Genomic DNA, 12,226 nt, shown 5'->3' on the forward strand with positions numbered 1-12,226 from the left:
TATTCAGTGTGTGTTCTGTGTCCTGGGACCAGCCCCCAACCACGCGGCCAGCCGTCCTTTGACCAGGAGGGCAGCACGGCCCCTGTGCTGTGTCAGAGGGATCCAGGGCAGTGCTCTGCTCGGAGGGTGGCTTCTGTGCCTCTCCTTGTCCCCTCCCGCCTTGGTGCCCCGGCCTGAAGGGTAATTCCTTCCCCGCAGCTTCACCCTGTGGTTACCCGGCAGATTCACAGAGGGTTTCCACGGAGCTGTAAAAGAGAAATAATTACTGCCGTTAAAAGAGCCCAGGCAGAGGTGTCGTAAGCTGGTTCCCTTTCTTTAGGACCCTGGTTTATTATCCTCACATCCTCTCGTTCCAGCTCTGACCTATGTCCAAACCATCCATCGATCTAACGCCCCGTTCACCCCGAGGGTGCTGCTGTGCGGGCCCGTGGGCAGCGGGAAAAGTCTGCAGGCCGCCCTCCTGGCCCAGAAATATGGCCTCGTCAACGGTGAGTGCCCCGGCGGCCACCCGGCTTCTAGAGCCTCCCCTGCTTCCTGCCCTCCCAGACCTCCCCGTGTTACGGGAGCGGCGAGGAGATCGGCATCACTTCTCTTTCTTGCTCTCTGCTGCGAACAATTTTCATTTAATCCATCTTTGCAGGGATAAGGTTTTTGCCTCCCAAAGAATATGGCCATAAAAACATTAACCAATAAAAACACGCCCGCAGCCCAAAGAGCTGGAACGTTTTCTGGTCATCATTTTTTACGTCCTTTGGCGCAGTGGTTTTTCTGTGCTCTGCCCCTGCAGTCTCCCCAGAAGCCGGAGTTCTTGCATAATGTGGACCTGCTGTTCATTTATTTTCTCCGGTCTTGTTTGGTTCCCCAAACCCAGGTCAGTGTGTTTACAGGCAAACAGTTTCTGAACCGGAGGAAGACTTCTAGCTCAGCACAGTTTCAATAAATATTTTACCAGGAAGAGAGAAAATATTGAAATTAGTCCTCCAGGTCTTTCCTGGGGTGGTCCCAGATGGTCTTGGATGCCAGCGTGGTTTCAGGAGGATAAAGGGCTGGAAGGGAGGCTATAGCAGACACACAGCACTGGAGGGAGTTAAAGGCACTGACCCCCTCCCACTTCGGTGCTCCAGAAGCCTCAATAACCTCTATTTAAGCAGGAGACATGAGACCTGCACCCCCAAATACAGAAATATGCATGTATATGCCCGCAAATGATATATATACACCATACAGATATACATGTATACTGACATGCACAAATATATACATGCCACCCCAGAAAGATCAAGTTTCGAATAAAAATCCTTTTCAATTAGGTCTCCTCCAGCTTAAGATTCCAAAGCCACTGAGATTCCCAGCCAGGAATCAATGACAAATATCATACCCATAGATTGAAGGTGGAGAACTGAGCAATTATTCTGACTAGTATGGAAAAACCCACTAATAGTTGTATTAGTATTTTAGTAGAAATGCTAAATAGCAGTATTCTGATCTAATTAGTATGGAAAACTCACCTGGCTGCTTTATGATAAAACATGCTTGTATCAACGGGTGTTTTTAATGGAATTATTCAAATAATTCCTTCTCCTTCGGAGTTTTCCTCTTAAGAGTATTATAAGAATAAAATTCCAGCTGTGGTTAGGGATGACTTTGTAAAGAATGGGCCACAGTCTGCGTGTGGCCACACCCACATTTATTTACGCGCCTGCACTTATTGTTACGTGAAGACATACGAAGAGTTACAGTGAGAAGAGCCTTAATGGCAGAGGGAGGGTCTGAAAAACACAACAGTGACACCTTAATATAGTGCACAGCCTAATTTAAATAATTGTCACTGTGCCGGAGTTTGTTTATGCAGACGCTCCCATTCAAGAAAAGTATTTTTAAATTTAAATTGTTTTCAGCACACCAATCATAAAGAAATGAAACTACCTGCCTAGATTTTTCCAAAAAGGAAAATAGAAAAGCTCGCCATCGTTTTTGCTTTTGCAGCAGAAGAGCCATTTGGGGCCTCTTTTCAATAACCGAGCACTTGGAGACTGGCTCAGAAAGTTGACATTTCTCAAAGGTGTTCTTGAGAAATACAGGACCTCATGAGATTTCCGTAAACCTGTTTAGGGGACCTGTGGTCTGCAGAGGCAAGCACCGAGCTGTCCTTTGGGGTCTCTCTGCGGAGTCCTGTCTGCACCCAGGGCTCCAGGAGCTGCCCGCCCAGCCCCCCCGGCCATCCCCTGCCTTGGCTCTTATCTCCATATTTATGAACCTCTCGGTCGTGGGAATACATCTCCAGACAAATAACCAGCATTCACTCCAACAAGGTTTATTGAAAGGCTCCTGTCTATAATCGGCGAGTATATAAACAGGTACAACCTTTTGAAAGGTAAAGGCCACTCCTGATTTCCAGGCTAACTGTGCAAACCCTTTGGTCCAGTGATTTCACGCCCAGGACTTTATTCTGCTGAAACACTCCCCACAGTATTCAACAAGAGATGTGAAGGATGCATAATGAAAAACAAAGGCAACCCCAAACTCTGTTCGCGAGGGGGTTAGTTAAAGTAAGCTCTGGGCGGCTATTAAAAAGAAACCTGTAAAGTGACTCGATGTCCGTGAGGTATTGTTATGTTGGGGCGGGGTGGAAAGCAAGTCACTCAACAGTGTTCAGGGAATGGTCTCTTTTTTTTTTTGTAATTTATTTTTGGCTGCGTTGGGTCTTCATTGCTGCACACGGGCTTTCTCTAGTTGCGGCGAGCGGGGGCTACTCTTTGTTGCAGTGAGCGGGCTTCTCATTGCGGTGGCTTCTCTTGCTGCGGAGCACGGGCTCTAGGCGCGTGGGCTTCAGTAGCTGTGGCTCGCGGGCTCAGAAGCTGTGGTTCGCGGGCTCTAGAGCGCAGGCTCAGTGGTTGTGGCGCACGGGTTTAGTTGCTGCACGGCCCGTGGGATCTTCCCAGACCAGGGATCGAACCCGTGTCCCCTGCATTGGCAGGCAGATTGTAATCCACTGTGCCATCAGGGAAGCCCAAATGATCTCATTTTTGTTCAAAAAAATGTGTTAATCTATGTTCAAGAAAACAGCTGAAGGACCAAACTGGTTCTCTCTGTAGAAACACGTATTACACAATTCTGACTTTTTTTTTTTCCCTGCACCGAGCATGAATTTTCTGACAAGGAACAACCATGGAGCATTTTATTAAAATACTATTAATTTTACTCACTGAGTGCTTGCTATATGCAGTGCATGTTATTTGGTACACAGATAGGGAACATGTAGAAAGAAGAAGAGAGGCCCTTCAGGATGGAGGTGGGCCCTGCTGGGGGAAGGAATGAGGTGGGGCGGGGCTCCTCCCAACACTGTCCCAGGTCATGTGTGTCTAAAGCCTTAGTACTTGGAACCTCTAGGAAGAGCAGACTGTTAACAGTACTGTCTTCATAGGATCTTGCAGAATGAGGTGGCTATAGACAGGAGTTTTAAACCATTCTTTCCTAATATAAACATTACCGTTACACACTTTTCTCCAAACACTTCTTTAGCTGCATCTCCCCAAATTTTAATGTGTTGTGTTTTATCATTCAGTTCAGAATATTTTCTAATCTCCTTTGTGGTTTCTTTTTTGACCCATGTATTATTTAGAAGTGTATTTCTTACTTCCCAAATATTTGGAAATTTTCCAGATTTTTTTTTCTTTGTTTCTTTAATTCTATTTTGGTCGAAGAACATACCCTATATGATTTCAATCCTTTGAAATGTATTGATACTTTTTATGGACGAGCATATGCTCTCGATTGGTGAATTCCATGTGCACTTGAAGAGAATATGTATTCTGCTTTTGTTGAATATTGTGCTCTAAGAATGTCAATGAGGATAAGATGTTTGATGGTGTTGTTCACTTCTTCTGCGTCCTTAATGATTTCTCTCTACTTGTTATTTCAGTAACTGAGAGAGGTGCGTTAAAATCTCCAACTCTTTACCTGTGGATTTCTCTATTTCTCTGCCAGTCTTTGCTTCGTGTAATTTGAAGCTATGTTAAGTGGGTATACACTAAGGATCGTTATCTCTTCCTGATGAAATCATCCCTTTATCATTAGGAAATGCTCCTCTACCTCTCCAGTAAATTCTCAAAGTCTACTTTGTCTGATAAGTATATACTCTATTCTTTTTTTTTTTAACTATGTCTTATATTCTAAATATGTGTCTTGAATACAACATATAATTGCTTTAAAAAAAAATTCAGCCTGACGTTTTCTGCCTTTTAATTGTTTAGTCCATTTCCACTTAAAGTAATTTTTTATATGGTTGGTTTCAAGTCTACCATTCTGGGTTTTTTATCTTCTACTTGTGTTATCTGTTCTTTGTTCCTCCTTTCCTGCCAACTTTTGGATTGATCAAGTATTTTTTCAGTAATCCATTTTATTTCCTCTGTTGCCTTTTTTGGCTATATCTCTTTGCTTTATTTTCTTTGTGGTTGCTCTAGGGGTTAACTGTTATCCATTACTTATCACAGTCTATCTTGAATTAATATTATACCTCTTCATGTATAACACAAGAACCTGACAGCAGTGTATTTCCCTTCACCTTGCTCTAGTTCTTTGTGTAATTGTAGTCATACATTTCATTTCTACATATGTTATGAACCCTACAGTACATTGTAATTATTTTTGCTTTAAACAGTCATTTCTTTAAGTCAACATATGGGGGGAAAGAGCTTTTATATATACTCAATATCAACACTTTTCACTCCTTTGTTTAGATCTAAGATCCATCTGATATCATTTTCTTTCAACCTAAAGAACTTCCTTTAACATTTCTTGTAGTGCAAGTCTGCTGGTGAAATTCAGCTTTCATCTGTCTGAAAATGTCTTTATTTCACCTTCCTTATTGAAGGATGTTTTTGCTGCTTATAGAAATCTGTGTTGACAGGGTCCCCCCCCACCTTAACACTTTCAAGATGTCATTTCGTTGTTGCATTGATGCATTCCGTTGCATTGCTTCTGATGAGAACTCAGAGATTAGTTTTATTTTTTTTCTCCTATATATAAAGCATCTTACTCCCACCCATAACTGCTTCTAGTATTTTCTGTTTAGTTTTCAGAAATTTAACGATGATGTACCAAAGTGTGATTTACTTTGTGTTTGTTTTGCTTGGGCATCAGAATCTTGGATCTGTGGGTTGATATTTTTATCCAATTTTGAAATTCTCCTCCCATTATTTTCTCAGATATTCTCTCTCTCTCTCTCTCCCCCTCCCTCCCCCCCCCCCTTTCTGGAACTCCAGGTACATGTATGTCAAACTGTTTGCTATTATCCTCCAACTCCCTGAGGTTTTATTCCTTTTCTTTATTTCCGGTCCCCTCCCCACCTTCTCTTTGCTTCAGTTTGAATGCTTTCTAGTGCCTGTTTTCATGTCTTCAGATTCACTGATGGCAGCCCATCCAGTGATGTTTTCCATTTAAGATATTGTATTTTCCAGTTCTGGAAATTCCATCTGGTTCTTTTTTATAGTTTCCATTTCTCTGCTGAGATTCCCCATCTTTTCATTCATTTTAATCATCTTTTAAAGTTTAAACATTTTCATAATAGACATTTTGTAGTTCTTAGGTGCAGATTCTGATATCTGTGTGATCTCTGGATCTGATTCTATGGCCCGTTTTCTCTCCTTGTAGGGGTCACACTTCCCTGGTGGTATTTTCCTCTCCAGTAGTTTTTCATTATATGCTGGACACTGTGGTTCTCACATTCCTGAGAGTCTGGATTGTGTGATCCTGCTTTGAGAATATCGCATGAAAAAGAATTGAGTTCTAACAGGCGGTTAAGTAACTGGAGGACCAACCTGACCCCACTGAGGCTTATTTTTAGTCTTCGTTACTATGGGATTAGGGTGGGATTCCCCTAGGGCTCGTGTATCCCTACACCTGAAGCGTGGCCTTCCTGGAGTCTCAGCTGCATGTCTGGGGTGTTGAGCGAGATCTCTCACTCTGGCTGGCAGATGCCACTCAGTTCCCAGCTTCCCCATAGCTTTTGTCTCCCAGGCCCTGTGGCGTCTCCCCTGCACACGTGCAGTTTTGCATTGACTAGTGACTCAAGTAAACCCTCAGGCAGGTTCCGGAACCCCTCCTGCCCCACCCCCCCTCCATTATTCTGTCCCACATGGTCCAGCTGCCTCAGGGCCCCAAACTCCAATCCTTGTCTCCTGCTGCTGTGTTTGGGTTCCGCTCCTCCCGAGCCATGGTTTGGAAAGTGCCCATAGGTCGAAATCCAGGGCGAGTGAGGGTCTCACTTTGTGTGTGTCCCGTCTCTCAAGGATCACAGCCCGTGCCTGTCTTGTCCAGTGCCCGAAAAGAGTTGCCTCTTATATTTTGTTAAGTTTTATGGCTTTGTATGACAGAAGGTGAATATGATACCTGCACCTCCCTCCTGTCCTGAACTGGAAGCTAAGCCTAGGTTTGATGTCACACGCACCTGGGTGTGAATCCCAGCTCCGCCACTTACTGGCTCCGTGACCTAGGACAGTATGTACAGCATCTTCAGTTCTCAGTTTCCTTATCTACAAAGCAACAGTTTGTTGTGAGGACTGGACAATACAAAGCAAGCCCAGCATAGTGCTTGGCGTAACTAGAGGTCTCAGTAGCTGACAGCCTTTATTAGTCCTTACATTTCCCTTAGTGAGCGAAGCTGCCAGCCACGCTGGATACGATCACCGCCATCACACAGTGAATTAACATGTCATTACGGAAGAATACGTCTTTGGTGGTGGTCATTGTCTTAAACATTCCCTTTATGCAGTTAATTTTAGGATTGGTTTCGGTTTCTTTAAGGCAGGAAGTAAAGTCCTTAGCTTTAAAGTTAAGAAAAGTAAGCCTGTGCAATTACCAACTCATGAAAACATGGCTGGGCCCTTCTGGCTTTGGCTGTTACGGTTTTCATAGCCAAGGAGAGGGCAGCTGTGTTAATTCCTTCCACACTAGTTAACTGACACGCCCTGTGTGTTGGCCCCGGCTGGGGTCTAGAGACACAGTGGTGCTTGTGACAGGAAGGCACCTGTGTGTCCCTTTGTGATAGAAACTGATGATGTCTGTGGAGCCGTCATCCCAGGGGGCTATGGAAACAAGAAGCGTCCCCACCCTCCCCTGCGTGATAACAGCGTGAACATGGATGTCACGCAGGTCCACGCGGTTCTCCGCCAGAACGTTCACTCTCAACACCCTCCGGGGCTGGGGCCAGCAACCCTGGGTATCGCCGAGGCCCTGCGGGGCCTTCTCTGGTGGTGACATTCCTTGTTGTGTCTTCTCCACACCGTCCATTTTTAATATGTTCTTTGCCAAATGCATTCTTTTTCATTCCGCATCTTCCTCCTTGGCTTCTTTTTTATTCCTTTTTGATACTTACTTTCACTTGGACACACACCCACACTCAGAAAAACACTTTTATATTTTTTTTCAGTGACCTTTTTTTTTTCCCCGCAGCAGGCAGCACTGGGAGGGGTTCTTTTTTTTCTCATTCTTCCTTCTATTTAAAATTTAACGGGCGTCTTTCTGTTCCTCTCTCCTCTAGTCTGCTGTGGGCAACTGCTCAAAGAGGCCATGGCAGACAAGTCCAAGTATGGCGAGATGATCCAGCCCTTTTTCGAAAAGGAGACCGCAGGTAGGCCACACTTGCCATGACTGCCACGACCTTCTAGGCTCTGAAGAGAGAGTCCTCTGTGTGAGGCTTTCTGGGCACGCGGGGGCCCAAACTGGGGAAAAGAACCAGGGAATGGAAATTGGGCTTTCCGGCAGGCAAAGGCTCTGGTTTTGTTCCCTGGTTGGTCCCTTTGGCTTCCAAGTGAGGGGGAGGGGTCCGTGGACATGATGCATTTCACTGGTGGTGTGGAATATTCCTGTTTCTCAAGAATGCTTGCTTTCCATAACTGATAACGCTTAAAACTGGGAGCAGGGGGGACTTCCCTGGTGGCGCAGTGGTTAAGAATCCACCTGCCAACTAAGGGGACACGGGTTCGAGCCCTGGTCCGGGAAGATCCCACATACCACGGAGCGACTAAGCCTGTGCGCCACAACTACTGAGCCTGCGCTCTAGAGCCCGCGAGCCACAACTACTGAGCCCGCGTGCCTAGAGCCCGTGCTCCACAACGAAGAGTAGCCCCCAGCTGCCGCCACTAGAGAAAGTCCGCATGCAGCAACGAAGACCCAACGCAGCCAAAAATAAATAAATAAAATAAATTTATAAAACAAAACAAAAAAAAACCTGGGAGCCGGGAGAGGCCATAGTGCCGCCCACCTCATTAATTGGTGTACAGAAAAATACCATCGGGCAAGATTCCAATTTAATCAGCAGTCAGAAGCTAGAAGGTTCAGAGAGCTTTGCAGATAGGGAGGACTGACCAGCCATTGGTCCTCAGGGGAGGCTGGACCAGATCATCTTTCCAGACCCCTCTGTGACCTATGCTCTGAAAGCATCCCCCAGATCTGACCCCCAGGAAGGGCACCACTGAGACCACTCTCTCCAGTCTCCTGAGTCCACAAAGGAGCCACAGAGAAGGGACCGAGGTACTGAGGACCTCAGAGCCAGTTCACGTCTGGGCTCATCCCCGGGCAGTGCGTTTCCCACACCTATCTCTTCCACTCTTATGTAAAGGGCTGTAGCTCCTCTGTGCAATCAGCACAGGCTCGTTATCAAGTCTGATATGGACAGGTACTTGCTGTGAAGAAAACTGACCCAGAGAGGAGGGGCCGTTGTGATGGGCAGTGCGCGTGTTGTGAGGATGCCCTCCCCTTCTCCTACTGTTTTCCGGATGGAGTAATCTGTGACTGGGAGGCGTGGGACAGGCCGCTTGCTCCTGACCTCAGCCCAAAGAGCCCCCCAGGAAGGATGTCCCGCCCTGGCCCTCCCAAGGCCTTCCCTGAGGTGTTCTAGTCTCCAGGGTGAAGTTCAGGTGAGGCAGCATGGGATCCCTCAGGCACAGTGATCTGCGTGGTGAGACATGATGTTCTCGGCAGGCGAGTCTGTTCACTCCTGAGTCACCGGGGTGGTGAATAGGATGATGTGTGAACAGGAGACCTGGGCGCCAGTGAAAACCAGTGCCAGCTCTGGTGCTTCCCTGTCCGGTTCAGGTCCCGCTGCCCTCCACCCCGGCCACGTAGCCCAGGCCTCCCAGTGGCGAGATGGAGACAGAAACCCCGGGTTGCAGGGTTGCCGTGAGGACAGGCTGGGGTGTGTGCACCCAGGGGTGGGAGCAGCAAGCAGGGACGGGGGCCTGGCACCCCCTCAAGCACACTTGCCCTCCAGCGAGGCCAGCTTCCCCTTTACTGGGGCAGGGGGGTGGGGAGGTGATGAGCACCCCACAGAACATTTGTTGCATAAATGAGTGAATAGGATAACAAGTTAATAGATTTATGTCATTGTAAACGTTGCTGCGTAGTATTCCACTGCACGGACTGGAGGGTAATCTGTTTAATTCTCCACGAGAAAGCATTTTGTGGTTCAGGAAGAGAGACGATGGCCAAGCAGATGAGGCCCTGTGGACAGTGGGTAAATTTCTGACAAGGGGAGGCGGAAATCCCTTGACTCTTCTTGCAACTTTCCCGTACTTTTGAATTTTTTTTCAACATAAAACGTTACGGAAAGTGAATATTCAGGTGGTCTCCACATCTGCACTCCTTCAGCAGCACTGTGACGCGTCCCCTGTGCCGGCACGGGTTTGCAGACACCCCTAAGCATCTTAGGGGGAACTGATGCCTGGGACCCATGAGCGGGTGTGACTCGTGACACCGAAGTAAGGCGTCCCCCTCCCAGCCGTGCCCGGAACGCTCGAGTCCTCCACGGCTTGGCCATCTCTGGGTATTGCCAGGTTATTTGTTTTCTATCGTGGCTGAAACAAACTTAGTGGTTTAAAACAACACAGATTTACTATCTTACAGTCCTGGAGGTCAGGAGTCCTAAAATCACGTGTTGGCAGGACTGCACTCCTTCCTGAGGAATCCCTTGGGGAGAATCTGTTTCCTTTGCTTTTTCCAGCTTCCAGAGGCCCCTTTCTCCGTCTTCAAAGTCAGTAGTACAGCATCTTCCAATCTCTCTCTCTCTCTGACCCCTGAAAATAAACCCAAGGAGCCTTTTCACTGGTGGGCAAGAGGCAGAGATGTTTAGGGGGTTTGTTTTGTTTTTTTCTCTTTTTTTTGGTGTATACCTAGGAGACGGTGCAAAATTCCCAATTTCCTATGAAGTGAGCGAGACCCTGGTAGCTTCGATCTTCAACGCTTTGTGCTAAATTTTTCCCTCTGCGACCTTCTCTTTACTTAGACAATGTAGCTCTATACTTTTGCACTTCCTACAGAATGAAAGACACAACCACCACCAATATCATATCTTCCTAACAGAAGCAATAAATTCTGTCATTTCACTAATCCCGATCTCACAGGGATAACAAAGAATGCATTTACATTCATCACCACTAACAGGGGCTCATTAGTGGGCTGTGGAAACGCTGCCGGGAGAACCAAAGTGCTCGGCTGGTAGGACGAGCTCGGGAACCACCCGGGTCTGGCCGCCCGCATCACCACCAGCGGAAACAGGACCAAAATTTAAATGATTCTCCACTGAAGTCGGGTCTGAAAACGAGGTCAGACTGAACCCGGAAGCTCTGCGTGGCCACCTCTCATGACAGCGGCTGACAGCTTCTGGAAGCCAGCATCGCTGGCATCTGGCATTGGGGTCTCAGGTGCAGGTGCAGATCTGGGGGTGGGAATCAACCACATCACACCTGAGTTCTGAACCCAGTAGGAGACAGACCCAGGGTCTGCTGGGAGCATCGGATGGAGAATGTGGCCGGGATCTGAGGGCACAGCTGGGCTTCCTAACATGACCCCCGCCCCCCAAGTCCAGGCCTGGGGACAAGCCATTTGGGATGCAAGGGTGACACCTTACAATAAACGGCCACACCCCGACAGTGAGGTTGGGGAGAACAGCCCAGGCTCCCCAGGAAGAGCCCCGAGTAGGGGCTTAAGTGGGAAGGGAATCCCTCTACACCAGGGGCGAGGGCCTGCCAGCTGGAGGGACAAGGCCCGTCGGATGAGTGGTTCTCCTTTCCAGGCAAGAGTGAGGCGGGGTGGAGGCAGCACATCCTCCCAGCACTGCCCTGGATCAGAAGGTTCCTCCCGAATCCTCATGAGCAGCGAGGCGTGGCCCCGAACGCTTTCAGCCCGTTGACAGGATTTTCTGGGAGGAGGAGACACGGCTGCCTCTCCGCCTTGTGGGACCATCGAGGCGATGCAGATTTCCCTTCACAGAACCCTGGGCGTGTGTCGGACATCTCTGCTGGGTGTCAGCAGCATTCCTGGGAAGCCCCTGCCAGTGGTTTGCACGTGAAATCCAGAAGGTTCCAGAAATCCTACAAGGTTCAGGGAGCTCATCTAAAGGGGCAGAGATTCTCATAAGGACATAGCGGCCTCACCCCCCAGGGGCAGAGCCCCAGCACCTCGGAGCTGGTGGATGTCACTGCCGGAACATCCTGCCCTGCAGTCAACCTAGTGTAGAAACCGCCCCCCTCACCCCCCCCCCCCCCCCCCCCCCGCCGGCTGAAGGCAGGCAGTGCCTTTCCGGGGGCTGGACTTCCTCCACTGGGGACTCTGCCCCGAGCTCCTGGCCGCTGGCTGACTCGGCCTCACCCGCTGCCCATCTCTCTCTCCACGTGCCTCGGAGCTGCAGGCCCCAGTGACGGGCAGCAGGGTTATCACTGCATCCCGGCCACCCTCAAGGTCCCTGCCGCCACCAGCAGCTCCGAGAAGAGATCCAGATGCCGTCTTCCCCCCAGGGAGCCACTTCCTCTTCTTTCCCCCCTGCGGGGCCTCATGATGTGATGTCCCAGCTGTGACCTCTGCAGGCTCAGTTACGTTCTTTTTTGTCCTCACAGGTGCTGCCAACACCTCCTCCTTTCAAATCAGCAGCAAAATTAATAACTGTTGCTTTCCCATCTTTCCACATGTACTGGGCTAAGGACTCCAGGGCCCCGGCTTAGCTCGTCCTAAGTCTCTTGATCCTGGGCTTTTGGCGGCCTCTCTGGGTGCTGTGGGGAGATGCTTATTCCGAGCTCCGGATTTTGAGATACGTAGGTCTGACCTCCTAAACTCGTTCCGACTTGAGCTGCACTCCGTGCAGCGCTCCCAGCGTGGCCACACACCCCCCCCCCCCACCGGCAGCCACGGAGCGGGGCCCGCCCATGACCCGTAGGGCCAGGCCGCGTGTCAT

General features: G+C 48.7%; 1 protein-coding gene across 6 annotated transcripts in view; it reads left to right on the forward strand.

Moving 5' to 3' along the window:
* Window positions 1–12,226, forward strand: part of AK8 (adenylate kinase 8) — a 134,597-nt gene that overhangs the window by 45,494 nt on the left and 76,877 nt on the right. For all 6 annotated transcript variants that reach the window (XM_067742861.1, XM_067742862.1, XM_067742864.1 and 3 more), the window contains 2 exons: window positions 357–488; window positions 7,541–7,630. In XM_067742861.1, the coding sequence (XP_067598962.1) occupies window positions 357–488; window positions 7,541–7,630 (222 nt within the window). The remainder of the gene's footprint in view (window positions 1–356; window positions 489–7,540; window positions 7,631–12,226) is intronic.

Source organism: Pseudorca crassidens, chromosome 7 (assembly GCF_039906515.1).
Source record: "Pseudorca crassidens isolate mPseCra1 chromosome 7, mPseCra1.hap1, whole genome shotgun sequence".
Taxonomy (NCBI): domain Eukaryota; kingdom Metazoa; phylum Chordata; class Mammalia; order Artiodactyla; family Delphinidae; genus Pseudorca; species Pseudorca crassidens.